Source organism: Hemicordylus capensis, chromosome 6 (genome assembly GCF_027244095.1).
Source record: "Hemicordylus capensis ecotype Gifberg chromosome 6, rHemCap1.1.pri, whole genome shotgun sequence".
Classification (NCBI taxonomy): domain Eukaryota; kingdom Metazoa; phylum Chordata; class Lepidosauria; order Squamata; family Cordylidae; genus Hemicordylus; species Hemicordylus capensis.
Genome location: NC_069662.1, coordinates 25,076,344 through 25,100,453, shown reverse-complemented (window position 1 = coordinate 25,100,453; position 24,110 = coordinate 25,076,344). Strand labels below are relative to the sequence as shown.

The 24,110-nt window shown below is 42.6% G+C and overlaps 1 protein-coding gene across 1 annotated transcript; it reads left to right on the top strand.

The window, feature by feature from the left end:
• The first annotated feature begins 522 nt into the window (after positions 1–522).
• LOC128330956 (vomeronasal type-2 receptor 26-like) lies at positions 523–16,603 on the top strand. The gene is made up of 5 exons (XM_053264322.1): positions 523–755; positions 5,105–5,396; positions 8,281–8,508; positions 13,060–13,186; positions 15,702–16,603. The coding sequence occupies exons 1-5, from the start codon at positions 523–525 to the stop codon at positions 16,601–16,603; spliced, it is 1,782 nt and encodes a 593-aa protein (XP_053120297.1).
• The last annotated feature ends 7,507 nt before the right edge of the window (positions 16,604–24,110 follow it).

Here is a 24,110-nt window from a genome sequence, read left to right as displayed (position 1 = left end):
AGGATGGAAGTGACTTGCCATGTTGTGTCGGGCACTGGGGGCTTGGCCTGGTCCTGTTAGCTCCCTGTTTGCTTTCAACCAAAGTTTCTCTTTCTTGGTCCTAGTCAGACTCTAGTGAGACATGGTCCATTATTTCCCTCTTGTCCTGCTAACTTTTGGTGAGACCCAACACATATTTTCTTCTCATCTTCCGAAGCAACTATTATCTCATCAAGCACAAGACTCTGGGGAACAGCTTTTGAAACCTGTAATTACCTCAGATTGCTACAAGTTATCCTCCATCTCATTAAAAACATGCAATTCCCAAGCCTTCAAGCACAATTAAGCACCATGTCTGAAAATGTGATATAAAATAGCCCCCTGCTAAACAAAATTGAGTCAAGGGACGTTGAAGAGGGAGGGCCACGTAAGTCTGATTATCTGCAGGTTCTCTCATTGAAGTGGAGCATTTGAATGAGGGTGTTGGATCCAGGCTACTGGTACAGTATATGAAAGATGGAAATGGAACTAAGGTTGGCCAATATGTCAGGGATATTTCTGTTGATGGTGCAGCTCATTCTGTGGCTGCAGCTGCCTCACTTTGAGTGCAAGGCAAAGCCTGTGATGTGTACCATGACTGATCCAGTCCAGCTTCCATACAAGTATTATCAGAGGGGCGATCTTATCATTGGAGAAATCGCTTCTACATTTGGCTGCTTATTTGATGAAATGTCTTTCCAAAAACATCCCAAAACAATGTTGGTAGATGACTTTCTGTAAGGAAATTTCTCATCCCTAATATGCACTTGGCCAGGTCATATCCACTGAGAACATGCAGTGTTGAAGATTCCTGTTTACCTATTAGCAGGATTTTTTAACTTATTCATGAAGTGTTTGTTAGATTGCATTCTTTTGCCTCTTTTCATACTGACACAGTGGCGGCCCATGAACGTGCCTCGGGCCAGGGGCAGCGGGAGGCACCTTTAGAGTAAATTTGTTTGGCACTCACCTCCACCGCGGCGGTACCTGAACACTGTTCGAAGCCGCAATGTTCCGCCCAGCAGCCCCTACGGCGGGGAGGTGCCTCTGCCACTCACCTGGCTTCCATGGAACCGAGTTCCCACCATCGGCCAGGTAAGTGGTGGAGGCGCTTCCCCGCCATAGGGGCTGCTGGGCGGCACATTGCAGCTCCGAACAGTGTTCAGGTGCCACTGCGGTGAAGGTGAGCACCAAATTAATTTACTCTTAAAGGTGCCTCCCACTACCCCCCCCCCAGAGGTGCATTCACAGGCCCCCACTGTACTGACATATGTTTCCCTTCACTTTTTATCTTCCTATTTCCTCTTCATTTTCCTTCTGTGTCTTCTCACAATTTTGATTCTCATAACAGGGCTGCTCACATCGCACATCAGGGCTCCCAGACAATGACTGGCCTTCTGATGAATGGTGCACTTGTGCAACTTTTAAAAGGTCTCTAAAGACTTGCTCTTTTCACCCAAGCTTTTTAACTGGACTGTGGTTTTAAATTGTTGCTTTAACTGATCTAATTCCTTCTACCCGTGGGGTCAGACAGGGTTGTGTCTTGGCCCCTACATTGTTCAATCTCTTTATTAATGATTTGGCCCCATGTCTGGAAAAGGTGGATTCACATGCACCGAAGCTGACTAATAAATGAGTGCCAGTTTTGTTCTATGCTGACAATGTGGCTGTATGATATGAGACTAGATTAGGGTTGCAAAGATTGCTGCATGCTTTTGCCTGCTATTGTAATGATAACAAGCTAGTTATCAATTATAAAAAATCAAAGGTCCTGGTTTTTCTAAATCCGGGAAATTATATAAATGGGTAGTAAATAAAAACTGTATTGAGCAGGTTTACAAATATAAATATTTAGGCATTTCCCCCCCAATATAATCTTAATTGGAATACTCATAGGCTGCTTTCTATTCATATAGCCCGTAAAACTCTGAGTTCCTTTTTGCGCTTCTACTATTCTAAAGGAGGCCAGTACATTCCTGTGGCACTCCATGTATTTCGGGCTAAGATTGCGGCTCAATTACTTTTTGGAGCCTCATTATGGATACAGGGAGTAACATCTGATTTGGAGAGAGTACAGTCTATATTCCGAAGAGCAATCTTTGCAGTGCCTAGGTGTGTGTCATATTCTGCTCTTTGCCTGGAATCTGGGTCTTTCTCTGTAGCCTGTAAAGCTTGGGAACTTACTTTTGCTAGATGGATCAAACTCTGTTTAGAGATCCGGGAATTTTCTTTCTTCCGATATTTATGGTTGGACTCTTATCCAAACCCCCGGCTATCTCATGTAAATAACAAAATAATGCAATTGAGGCTTTCTCCTTCTGAACTACTTACCCTGGATAATAATAAGATGAAGGAAATACTATTCCTGCAGTTGAATGTTATTGAACATCAGGAACTTATGTCCTCGGCTAACAGGGCCTGCTCTCCCCTACATTTTGGGATTTGCCCCCCCCCCCCCCATGGGAGATAGAAGTGCTAATTATTTAACAATACTTCACTTTTCTAAGTTTCAGGTTGCGTTTGCTGAGGCCCGTTTAAATGTGCTGCCCTCTTATCTTTTGGAAAGGAGGTTTGTTAAGGATCCTTCAACTACGGTTTTCTGCCCTTGTGGCTCTGGCCTCCTGGAAACTGTTATCCATGTTCTCTTATATTCTTTGTATTGTAATGTCAGAGAAGAACTTATTTTCTCCCTGTTAGTTAGATTTCCCTGAAGGTGTGAGCTTTTTTATACACGATAGTGCCTTGCGGAGACAAGCTGTGAGGTTACAAAAGTGGTAGCAATTTTTTTTTATATTGCTATGAGATTAAGGTCTCAATTAAGGTCCCAATCTTAGGAACTGTTTTACTGTTTTTAAGGTAATCTGTTTTGGATGCTTGTGTACTGTTTTATTGTATGTTACTATCAGTTACCATTTGTGTTTATTAGCTGTATTTGTTATTCTGATTTTTATCTCTTTGCTGGCCAACGGCTGTAATAAAATTTTATTATAACTTTTAAATGGTCTCTAAAGGCTTGCTTTTATCATCCAAGCTTTTTAACTGGACTGTTTTTAAACTGTTTTTGTTGTTGTTATCATTTTTAACCAGCTTCATGTTGTTGTAAACCACCCGGAGATGGAAGTTTGGGGAAGTTTACAAATTTGAGAAATAAATTTTCAGAGGAGAGCTGGTCTTGTGGTAGCAAGCATGACTTGTCCCCGTAGCTAAGCAGAGTCTGCCCTGGTTGCATATGAATGGGAGACTAGAAGTGTGAGCACTGTAAGATATTCCCCTTATGGAGTCACTCTGGAAAGAGCATCTAGGTTCAAAGTTCCCTCCCTGGCTTCTCCAAGATAGACCTTAGAAAGACTCCTGCATGTAACCTTAGAGAAGCTGCTGCCAGTCTGTGTAGACAATGCTGAGCTAGATAGACCAATGGTCTGACTCAGTATATGGAAGCTTCCTATGATCCAATGTTCCTAAATTAATAAATAAAATAAATTTAATAGTGCTGCTTTTAACCTTTAAAGCCCTAAATGGCTTGAGACCGAGTTACCCGAGAGAGCACCTTGCCCCATATGTCCTTACCCAAACCTTAAGATCTTATTCAGAGCCCTCCTCTGGGTAGGCATGTGCACAGAACCGTGGCTGGGCAGTTTGGAAGTTGTGGGATTGGCTCTTTAAGGGCAGGGGGACGGTGCACTTTCCCACCTCACCACTTTTCCCCTGCTGGTGTCATTTTTTTGTAAAAGTTTCGGGGCGGCAGCATACCTCTCTGCCACCCCATTGCCCCCATCAGCCACAAGTGGCCGGAAGTACCGAGTTCGTGTCTGCTCATCGTGTGCACTTGCGTACCCATCTGATGTGTGCGCACCTGCACGCCATAGGCGCACGCATGCCCGGTACTTCCGGCCACTTCCAGCCAATGAGGGCAATGCGGTGGCCTTGAAACTTAGGGCGGGAGGTGTTTTTTAAATTATCTATGCAACTGGGTAACCACAGGTTTTAAAGTCTGCCACTCGAAATACCAGCTGGGGTGTTCCTTGGAAGTAATCTTGTAAAGTACTGAGTATTTCTTTTTACCTGTAACTCAAAGCTGAGAGAGCCTCAGACTGAAGCAGTCTGTAGTATTTTGAATAAAGTTTTTCTCTTTTTGTTCTTTATATTTCACCTGCCTCTGAGTGGATTTTTAACACAGGAAAAGGGGGTTTTACTCTGATGCAGACATGCCTCAATGTTAATTGTTCAGCAACCTACCAAGTTCTCTTACCACGTGGAAGCCACACATGGAGGGAGTTGTTGTTTTTTTCCATTGGTAAATGAGGAGGAGAGTTCCCTGGACATTCACACAAATCCAGGGGCAGGGGGACTGTATAATAATTTGGGTGTGGTGGCAGTGATGACCAAAGGAACAGTTTTAAGTTTTAAAGGAACAGGCTTTGTTGAGCAAACATGGAGGGAATGACGCAGCATTTTTCTTTTCCCCATGTGGGCTTGCCTTGAGACAAAGGCTGGGCTTAAATCCACTATTCACTACAGTCCCAATTCCTCCACCCATCCCCCGCTTAATTTTTTATTTGTTTGTTTGTTTGTTTAACACATTTATATACCGCCCAAAACACAAGTCTCTGGGCAGTTAGACTGAGAGTCTCAGGTTTCATTTTCTCACCTGAGAGACAGACACCTGATTTCTACCACCCCCCACTCCTCATGTAGGCAGCCAGGCATGTAGGCTTTCTATCTATCAGATGTATTTCCTAAATAAGCTATTTGACTTTGAATTCTAACTCCATGTCTCCAGACAATCATAATTAGCAGTGCACTTCCACCACAGTAGGGGCAGATAAATAATCAAACTCCAACAATTAATATATTCAAAATATGCATTGCAATATGAAATGTATCTACATCATCAAAAGTTAAGGAAGACTGGCCGACTTGAGCAATCAGTTCTTGCCTCTCATCTTATATGGGCTTATAGATGTATCCATCTCAGTTCTGTCATTTGCAGCTATGATGTTATACACAGTGCAATGCTTTCAGGCAGATAGTATACTTCCTGTAGAGATGAATACATATTTTATACCTAATGTTACTCTTTCTTTAGTGCAATACTGAAAAGTTACCAGCATGTCCTGTCCTTGGTATTTGCTGTGAAGGAGATCAATGCGAACCCCAAGATTTTACCCAATGTCAGCCTGGGCTTTTACATTTATGACAGTTTCAAAAATGCAAGGATGACTTATCAGAACACACTAAAACTTCTTTCCAGCTCAGAAAGGCTGACTCCCAACTTCAAATGTGAGAAGCAAAGAAATTTGATAGCTGTCATTGGGGGACTTGACTTTGATGTTTCACTTCAAATGGCGACACTCTTAGGCATCTATAAGATTCCACAGGTAAAAATGATCATGTGGCTCATTACTTGTTTTAATCTGTGAAGGTATCTCTCCTTGACACATTTATTTCCATTCCATTCACCTGTTTTGATGTGCTCATTGTCTTTGATCAGGTTTATTCTTATGAAATATCTAGGAGAAAGCTGTGAAATATCCTAAGGATAAGCACTGTTGTTTTCAGGAGTAGGTTTTGATTTCTTCCTCCCAAGACAACAGAATAAGAACAACATATTGGGCTTGTATTTACAGTTGTCAAGCATTGTAATTGCTGCTTCTATTATTATCACACTGCTTGGAAGCAGAAGAACTGAATATATTCTGTGGAAGGCACAGGAAGCTGTTGCTTCAGTAGCTACAAGCTACTAAGTGTGGGGAGGGAGGGCAGTGAAGAGGGCACTTTACCGGTGGTAGTGCCGGCGACAGCTCCTCTAAACCCTGGTACTCCCCCTAGCAGTATAGGCTTCGCAGGCCACACTGTTGTGGGGGAGCACCAGGGTTAAGGGTGCTGCCGGTAAGGTGCCCTCTTGCCACTCCCCAGGCCACCCTTAGAAGACTGTTAAAGGATACTCCCAATCTTTGCTTGTAGAAGGGAATCCTCACTGGATTTCCCTTGACCAGCCTAGCCCCTTGAACCATTGAACCAGATTGAACCAGTCCATAAAGGACTGGCCCAGTTTGGCACTTGGAACAACCACCTTTTTTTGAGGCTGGTTCAGTTTGAGTTTGAACTGGTTGAACTGGGCTGGTTCGAATCAATCCCAGTTCAATTCAAACCAGTTCCACACACCGCTAACACAAGTCACAAAAGCCTGAAATCACAGAACAAGTACCCAATACCAAAAACTGTAAAACAACAAATTTGTCACACATACACAACATGCACACACAACCATGGTAGAAGAAAAGAAATATTATATAACTATCTGATGCTTAGGATATAATTAACATAAATTATCTTAAATCTTAAGATGAAGGAAGAGCTTGCAGAGAGTAATATAGTGACTAAAAAAAACCTAAATAGAAGCTGACATCAATTTCTACAAGATATGGTTTCAGGATTTAAAAAAAAGTCCAGGCTCATCAAAGAAACTCATTTGCCATACAATTCCGTCAGATACCTCCCATGTAAAATATAGTCATTTATTTCAGAATGTTCAGACTGGTTTTATATCAGCTGATATTTCTGATTCATTATATTTGAGCATAAATTATTTCACTTGTAAAAATGACATTCATTTCCTTTTGTTTAGATGGCCTATTGTGTGCTAGCTCCAGTGGCGAATGTTAAAGCCCAGCTCCCTTCCTTTTACCGGATGGTGCCCAATGAAAGACATCAGTACAGAGGAATTGTGCTTCTGCTTCAGCATTTCCATTGGACCTGGATTGGGATCATTGCATCAGATGATGACGATGGAGAGCAGTTTGTGAAAACCTTGTTACCAATGCTTTCTCAGCATGGCATCTGTACAGCAGTCACTGAAAAACTAATCACCCTATCTCAATTTCTAAAGAAAGTACACTCAATCGAGAGCAAGCAGGAAGAAATTATCACACTGCCTATTTCCATTATGAACTCCAACATCACAGTATATGTTGTAAATGCAGAGCCACAGACCACAGCCAGTTTGAAATGGATGATCTATTTAGGTAACATATTAGGAGGTACTGAACAGAATTCTATGGGTAAAGTTTGGATTATGACGGCCCAGTGGGATTTCTCATCAATGACAGAGCTCAGGAATTTTGATATGAGTCTTTTCCATGGTGCCTTGTCTTTTGCAATTCACTCTAGTGACGTGCAGGGATTCCCAGAATTCCTTCAGGCTCTAAATCCTAATCTGCAAAAAGAAGATGATTTTCTCAGACTCTTCTGGGAACAGGCATTCACTTGCTTATTTTCTGATCCTAATGAGGACGAGGCAAACCAAGGCACCTGCACTGGCCATGAGAAGCTGGTGAGCCTTCCTGGGGTGCTATTTGAAACAAGAATGACTGGCCAAAGCTATAGCATTTACAGTGCAGTCTATGCCATAGCACATGCTTTACAAAAGATGTCCTCATTCAGGCCCAATCTCAGCGCAATGGTGGACAAAGGTAGACGGACTCCTTCAAAGCTGCAACATTCGCAGGTAATTGTTCCCTTGAAAATTAACTCTCTTGTCAATTATCATATCAAGTATAGCAGCACTTAACTTTGGGGAGTTCAGAAAGCTACCACATTCTGCACACAACTTGCACCATCCCTTCAAAACTACTATTCCCTCCCATGCATAGGTGGCTTTTTTCCTCCAGAGCCGAAGTCTCCCCACCCCACTGCCCTGTAGGCTCCATTCCCATTTGGATGAAATGGAGAATCATGCTGACTGCAGAGAGGAGGAGGAACTGGCTGCCAGGTCTTCTTTCTCCAATGAAAGACAGCCCTGGGAACCAATGGTAGCCAAAGTGAGGGAGGAGCTTCCTCCCTCCACTCTGGTTCCATGGGGGCGAAACTGCGGTGCCAGCATTCAGATGTAACTCTGCTACTGCAGAAATTGAGTGTTTGGCGGTGAAACTGCTCACTGAAACAAAGCTTCAAATTGGAGTGGGGGGGGGGCATAGAACCAGTTGCCCACATTTGGACATACGGATATGGAAACCAGAGTTGAAGGGACCTCCAGTTTCCTGTTACTAATTCGGCCACTCCCTTGCATACTGTAGGACTAAGCTGGTCACACTCAAGGATATTTATTTGCAATGCAAGAAACAAAGAGTCAGTTGAAACTACATAATGAAGTAACATGTAGTTCGCCTCTTAGAATAACAAAAGCAAACTAAACAATGTTGTGCAAAGCCTTTCCAAAATCCTACAGTTTGCAGACCTCTGTCTTCACCTCTTTCATTCTAGTTTCAGACCTTCCTGAAGAGCATCTCATTCAACAACAGTGCTGGGGAAACAATCTCTTTTGATGAGAATGGTGAATTAGCAGCTGGATTTAATATTGTCAACTGGGTTACTTTCCAAAACAAATCCTTCTCAAGAGTCAAAGTAGGAAGGATGGATCCACAGGGTTCACCAGGACAAAGGCTTGTGATTAATGATGAGATAATCACATGGCACAGCATGTTTAATCAGGTGGGATCTCAGTTTAAGTTCCAAGACAGAAAGATAAACTGGAATATTTTCAATCTTAACACTGGATAATCCCTCACTTCTTTCTAAGGAAGATCATTCAGTAGCATTCAAGATTGGCTTGAGGTATTTTTATTTCAAAAATAAGGTGTTGGGGGGATTACTCTCCCTTTCACTGCTTATCTCACTGTATTGTGAACTTTCAGTTTGTGACTCCTGAGGATGTGCACAAGCTGCCTGGAATGGTGTGGCCTACCACCTGTTCTCTTGACCCCTGTTCTCTTTAACCCATAATGGGTTATACTATCTGGCAGGGGATTGTTGATGAAGGCCTGGTAAGTGTTATAAATGCTATGGTGGGGGGCAGGTTGCCTCCTTGGCTTAAAGAGGCAATCAGTAGACCTATTCTGGAAAAGCCTGCATTGGATCCCTCAGAGTTAAGCAACTATAGACCTGTCTCCAACCTTCCATGGTGGGGCAAGGTAATTAAGAGGGTGATGGCTTCCCAACTCCAGGCCATCTTGGTGGAAACTGATTATCTAGACACATTTCAAACTGGCTTTCAGGCAGGCTCTGGGGTAGAGACTGCCTTGGTCAGCCTGATGGGTAATCTCCATTAGGAATTGACAGAGCGAGTGTGACTCAGTAGGTCCTTTTGGATCTCTCATTGGCTTTCAATACTATTGACTATAGTATCCTCCTGGAGCATCTGAGGGGGTTGGGGGTGGGAGCTGGGAGGCACTACTTTGCAGTGGCTGTGCTACTATCTCTCAGACAGATTCCAGATGGTGTCCCTTGGAGACTGTTGTTCTTCGAAATCTGACTTTTTATATGGTTTCCCTCAGGGCTCCATATTGTCTCCATTGCTTTTTAGCATCTACATGAGACCACTGGGAGAGATCATCAGGGGTTTTGGTTCAGGGCGTTGTGCTGATGACACCCAAATCTATTTCTCCAGTCATCTTCATCAGGAGAAGGCAGAACCTCCCTAAATGCCTGCCTGCCGGTGGTGATGGGCTGCATGAGGGATAACAAACTGATACTGAATCAAATAAGATGAAGGTACTTATTGTGCCAGGTTGGAACTCGAGAGATTATTTTGATTTGCCAGTTCTGGATGGGGTCACTGTTCCCCAGAAGAAACAGGTATGCAGTCTTCAGCCTGGTTGGTCTCTGGGTCATCTTGGAGAGACCATATCATGCTTATCTTAAAAAATCTACACTGGCTGCCGATACGTTTCTGGGCAAAAACCAAGATGCTGGTTTGTTTGTTTATTCAGTTTTTATACCACCCTTCCGAAATGGCTCAGGGTGGTTTGCAATTAAAAACAGAAACCATTAGAACCAATAACAATTAAAATAGAAATATAAATATGAACACCAATTAAAACACATCTTAAAAAACAATTAAACTATCAGAACAATTAAAACCCTGAAAACCAGGTTAACATTAAAACAATTAAAACTAATTAAAAACCCTGAAAGGCCAGGCCAAACAGATGGGTTTTAAGGCTCTCTTGAAGGTCAGTAAGGAATTAAGATTATGAATTTCTGCTGGGAGTGCATTCCACAGCCCGGGAGTTTGAGCAACATTTAGCTAAAAGTGTCAAGGGGAATAACAAAAACTTCTTTAAATACCTCAGATGCAGGAAACCTGCCAGGGAGGTGGTTGGACCATTAGACAATGAGGGAGTAAAAGAGATTATTAAGGAGGATATGGAGATTGCAGGGAAGCTAAATGAGTTCTTTGCATCCATCTTCATGGCAGAGGATACTAAGCATATACCTGTTCCTAAACCAGATTTTTCAGGGAGGCGAAAGAACTCAGTCAGATAGAATGTCAAGAGATGATATTCTAAACTAGTGTTTCTCAACCACCGGTCCATGGACCGGTGCCGGTCCGTGAGGAGTTAAGTGCCAGTCTGTGCTGGTCCATGAGGAATTAATACCTCCACCAAACAATTTTGAGCCAGTGGGGGCCACCGCTGCTGGGAGCTCTCCGGAGCTCATTTCTAGGCAGGCAGCCCTCACTGCTGGGATAACGTTCATTTCCAGGAAGCTAAATGAGTATTATTCCAGCAGCGAGGGCTGCTTGCCTAGAAATGAGCTCTGGAGAGCTCTCAGCTATTGGTCCTGGAAACTGCGCACAAAAGATGTACCAGTCCATGACTCAAATAACGTTGAGAAACACTGTTCTAAACTTTCTATAAAAATGGAAAACTAGCAAATCGCCAGGACTGGATAGCATCCATTCCATCAAAGAGTCCTGAAAGAACTCAAATGTGAACTTGCCAACTCCTTGCTGAAATATATAACTTATTCCTGCAATCTGGGTCTGTACCAGAGGACTGGAAAGTAGCAAATGTAACACCGATTTTCAAAAAGGGATCCAGGGGCGATCCAGGAAATTACAAGGTGGTTAGCTTAACGTCCGTTCCAGGCAAATTGATGGAAAACATCCTCAAGGATAAAATTATAAAGCACATAGAACAATAGGCTGGCATGGCTTCTCCAAAGGTAAATCTTTTTTTTCCCCCATAACTTTTGATTCGATTTCTCCACAACAAAACACACACACACACACACACACACTCGGGGAGAGCTTCCATCTCGTCATTAGAACAAGTATCAATTACAATACCAAAGTCTTGCCTATAATTTAATTGTTTCCCCCTAGTTAAATCATACAAAAGTCAGCTCCAAGGCATTTTAAAAACATTTTTGTTACCACTCAAAAGCCTGATGCAAATTCATTTTATAATATGTTTTTAGGTAAATAAGAAGAGGGTCCCTCTTAAATGCTTCAAATTTGTTTCTTAATAATGCCGTTAGCTTTGCCATTTCTGCAAGGTCTAGCACTTGAAATATCCCCTGCAACTCCACCAGTTGCAGGGGAGTGACAGTGGGAGAGGGGGCATTCCTTGCCTGTGGGCTTCCAGTGGCATCTGGTGGGCCAATATGTGAAACAGGATGCTGGACTAGATGAGCCTTGGGCCTGATCCAGCAGGGCTGTTCTTATGTTCTTAAATCTCACTGAAACAGGGGCTGACATCTCGAACAATCAACCTATGGTATACCCAAAAAGATGTATCCAAGCTACAGAGAAATTCCATAACTGCACAGCGTTGGAAGGAGTGAGGAGAGCTGGTCTTGTAGTGGCAAGCATAAAGTGTCCCCTTTACTAAGCAGGGTCTGCCCTAGTTGCAAATGAATGGGAGACTACATGTGTGAGCACTGTAAGATATTCCCCTTAGTGCAGGCCAGCTCAGCCTTGGCCCTCCTACCGATCTTGGCCTGCAACTCCCATAATCCATGGCTATTGGCCACTGTGGCTGGGGATTATGGGAGTTGTAGTCCAAAACAACAGCTGGAAGTTCTAAGTTGAGCAGACCTGCCTCAGGGGATGGAGCCATTCTGGGAAGAGTATCTGAGGCTCCATGCTGGCATCTCCAAGTCAGGGCTGAGAGGGATTCCTGTCTGCAACCTTGGAGAAGCTACTGCCAGTCTCTGTAGACAACACTGAGCTAGATGGACCAGTGGTCTGACTCCATATATGGCAGCTTCCTATGTTCTTATGAGTGTATTTCATTGCTTTGTTCTAACCCCAGAAGTGCCCTGTCTACACTCTAAAATACATCCCCGAGGGTCGTGCAGCCTTCAGGGGCATATTTTCTAATGCCACAGGGCACTTCCAGAGGTAGAACAGACCATTGGAATTCACTCCCTCTCAGTGTTTGTGCAGCTGCAGCAGTAGTGAGGAAGCTGTAGTGGGGAGGAAGATGGAAACATTTCTGGAGCACCACCAGTAGATTGCCCTGGATGTCAGCCATTGAAAAATAACTTTACATTAACCAATCTTTAAACATCCATGTTTGAAAGAAGCATTTGATTTCAGATCACCAGCTCAAAAAAATGATCTTGCCTTTGGATATTTGGATGATAGTTTTCATCATGATGCAGAAAGCAGGAACCATCTTGAAGAAAGCATCCCCTGCCTTTCTGCAAAGCTATAGGTGTACAGGATGTCTTTCAGGAAACTTGGAGCAGATTTATTTATCTATTTGTTTTGACCTTTTTAAACCAACATTTGTTCAAACTACGTCACCAGAATATCGCCTCCTGCTCTAGACAGTTCTCCTCACATTGCTTCATGCTAAGATCATCTCTGCAGTGACAAGTATTTGGAAATACCAGGCTTCTATGGTTCAGTTACTTACTGGTACAGAAACCATTGACTTGCTTGTGCTGCTTGCTAGGTTGACCAGAACATGATAGATCTGGGCTTCTCTGTTCCCAACCCTTACACAGGACAGAAAAAAGACCAGAAGTCTTAGAAACCATGGTTTTGAACCCTTTGAAAGCCAGTTTGAAACTCTGTTCATACTTTCAGTTTTGATCATGTGTGTAGCAATGAAATTTGAAAATAAATTAGTTGGCAAGCACTCCTGTTGAATTTTTATTCTATTACCCTCAAAGAACTTTGGTGCCAGTTGATCATAATCTTGATCTACAAGGTAGAGAAACAATAGACAGTTTCTTCTTTTTTATATACAGGCATTGCCTCTTGCATTGTGTAATCACAACTGCCTTCCGGGCTACAGCAAAAAAAAGAAGGAGGGGGAGCCTTTTTGTTGCTATGACTGTGATCCATGTCCAGAAGGGAAGATTTCTAATCAGAAGGGTAAGGAACATAATTGTCAGAAGTGAGAATGATACAGAAGAGTGTATCTTTCCGTGGTCTTCTTAACCACCAATTCAATTTTCCACACATCCAACATCAAATAATTGCATACATGAACAAATGACCAATTTGCATCTTCACAGAGATAATTTCCAAAGGAAACATTTTTTTTACCAAGGCAAGGCAATTAAATGTCCAGAACAGACATTGTGACATTCACTTCTGACATCTCTTGGTAAATCTCAACTCCCAAAACAACCGGCTTAGTAATGTATCAAATGTCCATCATTTTCAGGTACGGGGCTAATTTTGTAAAGGCTTCTGATTTTTTTTTTTTAAGGCCTTATCTCACAGGAATTTCTGATGTATTCCAAGTAAATCACTCATTCCCACAAATTAATGCCCGCATTCACCAAGAAAGGTGATCAGTCACCCGGAGCATGAGAAGATGTACTGCTGTTCAGGATTATTTTTTTAAACATAGTTCATTCAACACATTAAGAAGGATATGCATATGATGGAGGAAGCCTTAACTTTACATTTGTGAAAGAGATATAAACTAGCAGCTGGACATTAGCACCAAACTTCCTGGATGTGTGTTTTAATGCGAGTGGGTATGTAATAGGGCTCTGAAGTTGTGCTGATCTGACAGACAGGTCAGAGCAGACATGCCTTGTGCTGGTAGTTGTTGGAGAAAGTTCCCCAATGATAGCAGGAGCCTCCAACATTTGGAACTACAGCTAAGAGCCCTGCTGTCATCCTGGCTCTCACAGATATGTCCGAGGCTTGATTTTTAAGGTATAACTAGCTGGGCCAGGCGCAGAACATCTGCCTCTCCAGCTGGCCCACCCACTGCTGCTGGCTCCCACCCCACCCCACCCCCGCTGGCCTGCTTCTCCCCCCTGCCCACTTCTCCCCCGCTGTGCTTTCTGGCTGGTGGGCCAACCCACTTCTTCTCCTCCCCCCTTCTCCACCCCCAGCACTTTCTCCCCACCTCCTCCTGCCCACCCACCCGCCAGCTCCTGGCAGTGGATGCCTCCTGCTCCCACTAGCCGGGCCGGCCTGCCGACACTGCCTCCTGCTCCCAGCGGCCAGGATGGCCCGCCACCAGCTCCTGCTCCTGCTGGCCAGGCCACCCCATCACCACAAGCCAGCATCACTATTTTCTCTCACGTCCCCGCAGCGATCCTGTCTTGCAGCTGCTCGCGAACTCTCGGGAGAGCTGCCACGCATGGGATTAATGACCGGTACGTTTAAGAGAATTATGTTTATAGATTGTTTTCTTTAGATCACCATATAGGTGACTGAGTGGCCAAGATAAACCCAAGAGCAGTTGCGTCATTCACATACCCAGTCAGATAACCACCATGACCAACCAAAGACCTTGAGTAGACCCAAGTAGGAACCTGACCAGAACAGAATAATTGGCATTCTTTCAGCACCCCTTGATCATCACCCAGTCCTCTTATGCCACAAAATAATGATGGAAGAACTGCAAAATATGATGGAAGGTCTTCAGCCAGGAAAGATGGATTTGAACGTGATAACCTTATCAGCCACCATAAGTTAAAAAACAAGGTAGCTTAAAGGCAGATCAGAAGTCATTAGAGATAGATCCATTCGTATCATTGGAAATAAAATTAAATGATATGCTTTAGGGATGTGCACAAATTGATCTTTTTGATTCAATTTGTGCCTAAATTGAATCATCCCTGATTTGTTTTTTGTCCAAATCTGTCCCCCTGAAATACCTCAGATTCTATTTGGATTTGATTTAATTCAGATCAATTTGAACCACTTATAAAGGTCCTAAGAGCACCAAAATTGGGTGGTGGGTAAGTTCCCATTGGTGCTACGTACCTCCCACATTTCAAGGGGCACTTGGTTGATTTTTAATTATTATTATTTTAGTTTTTACTGATTTTGTAAATTGACTCCATAGGAAATAATGGGGATTCAAAGTCACCCTATCCTAACCCTAACACGGATCCCCAGCTTGCTTGCTTGCTTGCTTGCTTGCTTGCTTGCTTGCTTGCTTGCTTTAGCTAAGCTCTAGCCCTTATAGAAGTGGAGTTATGGAGCAAAATGTGTGGTCACTATTTTTCAAGTGTTTGGATTCTTTGGTGTATAACAACCTTTCCTCTTAATGAATCCCTGTGAGGATTCATTACACACCTTCATTTCTTTTGTTCATTTTGACTGTCATTGTGACCACACATTTTGCTCCATAACTCCACTTCTACAAGGGCTAGAACTTAGCTTTTTATTTTTAAATGAAAGCTGGGAATCTGGGGGAATAATTAGGAGGAAGCCGAATCTTCCACAATTTAATTTGGATCTGAATCGAGCCAATGGACCACAGGGGTGATTTGTTCTGTCTCCAAAACACACGAACCAGCTAGGTTCAGGGACAAATCAATTTGTATCTCTATCAATTTGCACATCCCTAATATGCTTAAGAAGAAAATTCTGGCATTGACTGATTTTGTGAAATGGCTTCTGTTCTGTTATTCAGATACGGATGATTGTTCCAAATGCCCAGAAGAGCAATTTCCAAACAGGAACCGAGATCAATGCATGTCCAGGCTTCTAAACTTCCTCTCTTTCACAGAATCTTTGGGATTCACATTAGCTGTATTGGCTCTGTCTCTGTTTCTGATCACAGCTTTGGTGCTTGGAGTTTTCATCAAGAACCATAACACGCCCATCGTCAAAGCCAACAACCGGGACCTCACCTACTCTCTGCTTATCTCCCTATTACTCTGCTTCCTCTGTTCCCTGCTATTCATTGGCCAGCCTCAGACAGTGACCTGTTGTTTAAGGCAAACTGCTTTCGGCATCATTTTTTCAGTGGCGGTTTCTTGTATATTGGCAAAAACCATCACGGTGGTTCTGGCCTTCATGGCCACTAAGCCAGGATCCAGGATGAGGAGATGGGTGGGGAAGAAAGTGGCCAACTCTATTCTTCTTGGTTGTTCCCTGGTTCAAGCCAGTATTAGTACTGTATGGTTATGTACCGCTCCCCCCTTCCCAGCTTTGGACATGCACTCTCTGGATGAAGAAATTATAGTGGAATGCAACGAAGGATCAGTCACCATGTTCTATTGTGTCCTGGGATATTTGGGATTTCTGGCTATTGCCAGTTTCATTGTAGCTTTCCTAGCCAGGAAATTGCCTGACAGTTTCAATGAAGCCAAGTTCATCACTTTCAGCATGTTGGTCTTTTGCAGTGTCTGGCTGTCCTTTCTTCCATCTTACCTGAGCACAAAAGGCAAATATATGGTGGCTGTGGAGATCTTCTCCATTTTGGCCTCTAGTGCTGGATTACTGGGTTGTATCTTTTCCCCTAAATGCTACATAATTATCCTTAAGCCTCAACTGAACAGCAAGGATAATCTAATAAGGAGAAATGAATAAGTCTATTTCATATTTTTACTTTAGTGTCAACTGGAAGCAAACCCAGTTTGGATATTTGAGGCTCCTTGCTTTTCCAATCTTGTAGCAAAAGGGGACTGTGGCAGAATGGAACCAAATCCTCCGTCTTGTGTGTCTTTGTGTTCACGTTAACTTAAAAATATGTTAAAATATTTTTAGAATGTGAAAAAAAATGTTTTAGAAGCACTAGTCCATTTCAACAAGATGTTTAATAATTAGCTTGCAGAGGCAGGAGTTACCCAGAGTGTGAATGAAAATTTAAAATAGGAACTTAGGACTGCTCTCCTGATTGGGATCCTTTTTGATGAGGGTGGTCACATTTTGTCAATATCAGTTAGGAAGCCAGGGATTCAGTCAAGAGAGTCCAACTCAGAAGCCCAGTCCTGACTAAAGCTGCTCTTTTGGAGGCACATTGAACTTGTGCAAAGATGTTGCACAGGCAAGTACAAGAAGTCTGGAGCTAATGTTCCCTATTGGTGTCGCAGTAATGCAAAGACATTTGTGTTTGAACAATGGATGCCCATGCTATGCTATGCCTCCTATGTCTCAAAGGTAACTGTTGCAAAATTGTGCTGTTTGAAAAATCCTCATGATTAAGCAAAGCTAATTGACCTTATTGTCCTAGCACAGCTTTGTTAGTTAAGATGTCAGCCACTGAAAGGAGCCAAAAAGGTTCTGGAGGAACTGGATCAGTGATAGCTTGAACTAGAAGCCACTAGAAAGAATGGGTAAAAAAGCAGGCATGACATGAGAGTTAAAGGGAGCTGGTTGGTTGGAAGAACCAGGTTAAATTAGGGAACCATTCCAGTACCTTAGACATATGAGTCAATGCTAGCCAAGGAATTCTTTGAATTCTATGGCGTCTGCCAAGAATAGTACAAATACCACTCCCAAATACTCAAGGCAAACCTTATATTATCAAAGACAGCACATACACCATTATAGATTAATTAAATTTCTAATATGATTGATTGATTGATTGATTAAGTGCCATCAAGTTGGTGTCGAATCTTAGCAACCGCATAGATAGATGATCTCCAGGATGATCTGTCTTCAGCTTGTTCTTTTAGGTCTCTCAGTGGTGCATTCATTGCTGTCATAATTGGGTCCAATCACCTTGTTGCTGCTCATCCTCTTCTTCTCTTTCCTTCAACTTTCCCCAGCATTATGGACTTCTCAAGGGAGCTGGGTCTTAGCATAATGTGTCCAAAGTTTGATAGTTTGAGCCTGGTCATTTGTGCCTGGAGTGTACTCAAAATGGAAAAGAGGCAGGACAGGACACCTAAATCATCCTTATTAATTTAGGGATGATTATGGGGTGCTCTATTCCCATTCAATCAGATGAAATGGGGGCATTCTTATGGGTTCCAGTTTTGAATGAAAAGGCTTTGCCATTAGTCACTCTATTGCCATAAATAAAAAGTAGAGGTCAGGATACTACTGTAGTGGTTTTTTCTTGAAAAGAAGAATATATTCGGCCTATTTGTTCTGCTACAGCAAATAGCATATTTCCCCCACAGATCCTTTTGGGGACAACTACTTAGTGAACATTTTTAGCTCACCTCAGAATATAGAACTTCCATAGTCAAGGATAACAGGAAGTAGAAGATTTCTCAGTGAAAATAGAAAAAAGGTGGAATGTAGTATCCTCCACGGAAAAGGTATCCGAGATTAGGCAGATCTCTTGAACAAGCTCTGATTGCTATGGGGGCATTTATAACATCCTTCATAAGACTGTGTGCTCTATATTGCCAGTGGCCACTGGAGAGCTATGTGGGGGCTGGACAAGCAGGAGAAATCATTACAGTCCTTTTGGAAAGGAAAGAATAGTTTATCCTCAATTGCACATGCTCTGTAGAATTGTAGGAGGGAGAGGGGGCATGCTTGTGACAGAACAGAATTTTCTCTTCTCCTTAGCTGGAGAGCAAGGGATACTTGGACCTGGAATTACACTAAGCAATAAAGGGTACCAAAATAATAAATCATGGTCTGGACTCAGCCAGGAAAGAAAATATTGTGCTTGATCAGAGGACTGTCCTTCTTGAGAATATTGTCTGAGCAGTTGTCATACAGGTGAAACTCAGAAAATTAGAATATCGTGCAAAAGTCCATTAATTTCAGTGAAAAGTATAAGCATGCATATGTATTCAGTACTTGGTTTGGGCCCCTTTTGCAGCAATTACTGCCTTAATGTGGCGTGGCATGGATGCTATCAGCCTGTGGCACTGATGAGGTGTTATTGAAGACCAGGATGCTTCATTAGCGGCCTTCAGCTCTTCTGCATTGTTTGGTCTCATGTCTCTCATCCTTCTCTTGCCAATGCCCCATAGATTCTCTATGGGGTCAGGTCAGGTGAGTTTGCTGGCCAGTCAAGCACAGTACACTGTATACTTTTCAGAGGTCCGATATTGTTTTATTCTACAATCCTTGTCTTCTTGGTTCCATGTAATATTCTAATTTTCTGGGATTGTGGATTTGGGGTTTTCATGAGCTGTATGCCATGATCATCACAATTATAACATATTAAGGCTTGACTTATCTCGCTTTGCATGTAATGCGTCTGTCTCATATATCAGTTTCACCTTTTAATTTGCATTACTGAAATTAATGGACTTTTGCACGATATTCTAATTTTCCGAGTTTCACCTGTATGTTGGAAGAAAGTCAATCCTGCATAATAGATATCACTGTATCTTATTAAGTGTGTTGCACTGGGGAGAAGGAAGGGTCTGAAACCATTAATCGGGCTGCCAATTTTGGCAAGAGAGGTATTTCAAAACATCAGAGTTTGGAATATGCAATCCTCTGGCAGTGTTAAATGCAGAATTGTGTATATGCCCCTGTGTATGTGTATTTTATTCAGGCACCATGAGTTCATTGTATAGTGGAATGCCGTGATCATTCAAAAGGGGTATGCAGATATACCAAATACCTCCATCCAAATGACCACAGGCAGAATTAATCAAGGCCGGTACAGTGCATCACTGCTAGGTTTCACCCCAACCCCCCTACCCCAACCCTGTCTCAGTTTTGCTCAACCCCCTGCTCATAGAAAATGCCCTGAGAGAGAAATGGAAGAAGCCTTCCTTCTCCCTTAGTCCACTCTCTTTAATGCTGGCTGCGTATTCCGAAATTTCACGTTACACAATGAATGCCAAATGAATGGCAATCTCTCTTTTGTTCCAGTGTGCTTTCTCTAATGCTGGTGTGGGAGGCTGGGACTTCCCAGCCTTTCAGTGAGTGCAACAAAGCCATCATCCTCTACCCCTTCCTAGTCCACCAGCACCCCCACCCAAAAAAATCACCTCTTGGGGACCAGGATGGGATGGAAGTGGGGAATTGAACTTTCTTCAGCGTTTTTTCAAACCTCAACTACCTCCAAGCATTTTTGAGAATTACTTTGAACTAGAGATGTGCAAACAGGTTCGACAGTTTGGGATCAAACTGAACCATCCCCTGTTCTGTCCAACCCCAGACAGAACACCCCCCCGACTGTTTGGGGGGTTCGTGGACAATTTTTTTTTTTTTTTGAAAATTGTCAGTAGGATGTTGAAAGATTTTATTTTTTATTTAAAAAAAAAAAGTGGTTCTCAAATATTGGCCATTGGTTATTATTATTCCAGGTTGTGAGGAACCACCGTTGATTGGCTTCAGAAAAAATAAAAGTCTCTTTAACTATTTGATACACTCTGATATGCCACAGGATAGGTCAGCTATGTCAAGGGTTAAGGGCCATTTCAAATGTGGTACTTGTGCTGCATGCAATTTTCCGTTGCCCACTAAAATCTTTCAACATCCTACTGACAATTACGTTAAGCCTTTGGAAGATTTCTCCAACTGTAATTCTGCTTATGTCATATATGTCATTATGTGCCCATGTTTAAAGCTATATGTTGGCTGTACTACACATCCGGTTAAAAAACATATTCTAGAACATTACTAGAGAATAAAGAATGGAGTATTAGAGGCACCACTTACAGAACATTTTTTGTTAGCCAATCATCAGCCTGATGACTTTAAATTTGTGGTGATCTCCACCTTTAAGAAAGAAAAATTCAGATATTGTAACGTTGATGTAGTAATGGCTAAACAGACAAGAATCCTTTTACATACACAGATTAAATTCCCTGTCACCTTATGGTTTAAACACGAATTTAGATTTATCTTGCCTTTTGTAACTGTGGTGCCCTAATTAACCGTGATGATTGCCAGACAATGGCAGATTAGGAGGTTCAACAGCTGTGAATTATTGAGAGAGTTATAAAACTGAAGTAGGAGAGTTTGGTCAGTTTATTTAAGCTGGCTTGATAAGACTGGGTGTCAAGTTTGATAACAGCTTGTGAACCGTTGCACCTTTTGGGTAATTATCTTTGTTGGTTACATATGAATTTTATTATGTTGTATATATGTTTTCTCTCATGTTGTACTAATGTTGTCTTTTCTGTATGGTTTGTGCTTTGTATCCATAAGGACTCTTTCTTACTCCCTTGGAGAAATATAAGAATGTTTGGAAACAACTTACACTCCCTTTGGAGGAATTGAAGAAATACTTTTGGAGGATATTATGAAGAACTCCATCACCAGGGAGGAGTGACTTATATTTAGCAGATGGAAAATTTATCACGTTCATGCATTTCTGAGGAAGCTCATTTGTGAAACAAGGACTTATCGTGAAACCTTGTCAAATTCAGTGATTTATGTATATACAGTGAATCTTATATTAAGTGATGTATGTAATTGAGTGATTAATGAAGTTACATTTATATGAGTATTGGCATCTGTGTCTTTTGCATGTGTGTATATTTCTTGCATTGGGTGGTATATTTTTTTCTTTGTTACTTTGAGTAGTACCACTCTCCCCTTATATATTTTTTCTGGAATTTCACCTGTGTCAAGAAGACGTCTCAAGAGAAAGGCTCAGTGGGAGACATGCAGGTGCAAGATCTCACAGGAGAGGCAATAGAAATACTGAGTCAGGAAAGCTTGATTGGCTGCCAGTTATCTCGAGCCCTATATCAAGCCAATGCGGTTTCTATCGCAGACAGTGTCCGTACTTAAGAATTGTTCAACCTTTCATGTTTCAGCCTGTCCTTGTTCTGTTCATTCCTTTTTCTGTTATTTTCAATTATTACTCAGTTATCGTAGAGGGGGGTACCTAGTTTAGTTCAAGGGGCTTTATTTTTGTTTATGCTACTCTTCTTTGCAAGTCATTTTTTGCTTTCGTTTGTGCAACTAAGCTGCTATTCTTCTCTCCAGACTTTCTATTTAACTCACAGAAGTAGAGCTGAAGGGATTGTAAATCCTGTCAGGTCAGCCGAGCCAATAGATTAACAACATGAATAAGTATGGATCTGCAAGAAAATTTTGTAGTATAACCCTGGTTGTTTGTTACCCGGGTCAGTGGCTGAACATGGTGAATAAACAAAATTTAGCAACAAAGACAGGAGTCCCTGCTCTACCCTGGGGCATTTTCTACTGTTTTCTGGATGTTTGAAGGGGAGCATCGGTGCCCCCCTCCAAACTCCCTCCCACTCTAAAACACAAAGCTGTGAAATAGCTGGTGAGAAAAGAAAAGGGTTTTGCACTTTTGCCCCTCAAACATGTTTCTGTTTTCTAGTTTGTTTGTTTTTTGTTTGTTTGTTTGTTTGTGGGGAGGGCACAGTGCTCAGTCCCAGCTCCTTTTCAAGCCCCTTCCCCTTCAGTAGCACAAAACTGTGAAGTGGCTGGTGAGAAAACAAAAGGGTTTTGAACAACTTTGGCCCTCAGAAGCAGAAAGAGTTGTGACTGTCCTGAGGGACAGCTAAGAAATCTCCCACTCTCTTTGTCTTAGTCCTCCTCCCCACCCCTCACTCCACAGTCCCTTTATCTCTGCCCACCTGCTTTTCTGTTACTGCACTCTGAGCACACTTTATCCAATTCACAGCCCCAGTTTGCAGGGATTTGGTCTCCCTTAGGTTTTTTCCTTCAGATTTTAAAAATGTGAATGTGCCTGCAGTCACCCCAAATCTGCCAGGACATCCCACTCACCTGCAAGTGCTCTGGTTATCCATCTATAAGGATAATAATGTTACCAGATCTTTCAGAAATAGATATAAGATGCTCAAGGTGGCCGGGTTCATTGCCTGGTCATGCAACCTTCACCTTGGACATTTCTAGTTCTGGTCCTGAGTTTGTGGGAATCCTTTATGTTGCACCTTTGCAGACACCCCTTATCAGTGGTGGAGGGTAGGAAGCCCTTTAAGGCAGGGAAGAGCTGCTCCTGGCTGCACTGCAAACGCAGTGCCAGCCCCAATCTAGCTCCCAAATGGGGCCACGCGGCTCCTTCAGGAGTTAAATGGCTGGCCAGACCACGGCCCTCGCGTCTGATGTCAGACGTGGGGGCAGAGTGAGCGGGGCCACAGCCATGGCTGAGCATGGGCTGCCAGTGGTCTGGCTCCTCCAGTGTAAAGAAGAATGTTCCAAGCCCCCCACAAGGGTTTGGAGGAGGCTAGCTTGGACAGTAGTGGCAGTAGCTTGGAGTACTGTTCAATGGACTACACTGACAGCAGCCATCTTCTCCCACAATGGGTGCCAGGGCTTCACCAAGCACCCTCTGATGGCCTACTCCTGAAGTTGGTCCAGAGGTTCAGAATATTCAGAACAGTGAGTCAGCATAAAAGAAAACAAGATGATAACCAAACTTGTCACACATTTAATTATCAGTCAGACTACAGGAATGTGATATTTGAGTTATCTACAGTAGGGAAAGTTATTTGCAATTCAAAACATTTCACGGCTTACCAGAGGGAAGGGGTCTCATTATGAATCTTGTGTCCTTAACATGCAAAAGGGGAGATGAGGGAGTTTGGCAAGCCAATCTGTTCCTATGGACACAGATATGATTCTCATTTCTATCCAGTTGAAGAGGATTGTGCCACATTTATATGAGTCAGAGTGATGGAATCCTGGTGGTCTTTGTGCAACACTGGGATAGCATGCAAAGGGAGTAGTACATTGACAAAAGCAACTAGAAACTCCAAAAGATCGAAAGAGGAAAGAGGACAGGGGATTCTCTCCTACTGTTGTGTAGGAATTGTCCTTTGTGCCAGTATAGGCCAGTTCCTCTCTGGCTGTCTTGAATAGTCAGATCTCACAAGGCCCATTTACACATTATGTGCAACACTCATACAACAAATGTACAGTGTACACAGGTACAGTTATTCACATGTTATGCTGAATGTAGATACAGAAGTACATTTCCTATCTGTACCATGCATTTGAAGGGCCTGTATCCAGGTTCACTTGAACAAATGTATAGTTAGTCACACAAACATGTGTATGAATGTACAGACATCTGTACATTTGTACAGAATAATGTCTGAACTGGACTACACTGTCTGCCTACAAGGAAGACCAGTTTCCTATGGTGCCATATTCTAGTAAGGGCAATTTAATTTTGCAGGCAACTGCAAAATTTGGTTATTAAAAGGTGTGTGTGTGTGTGTGTGTG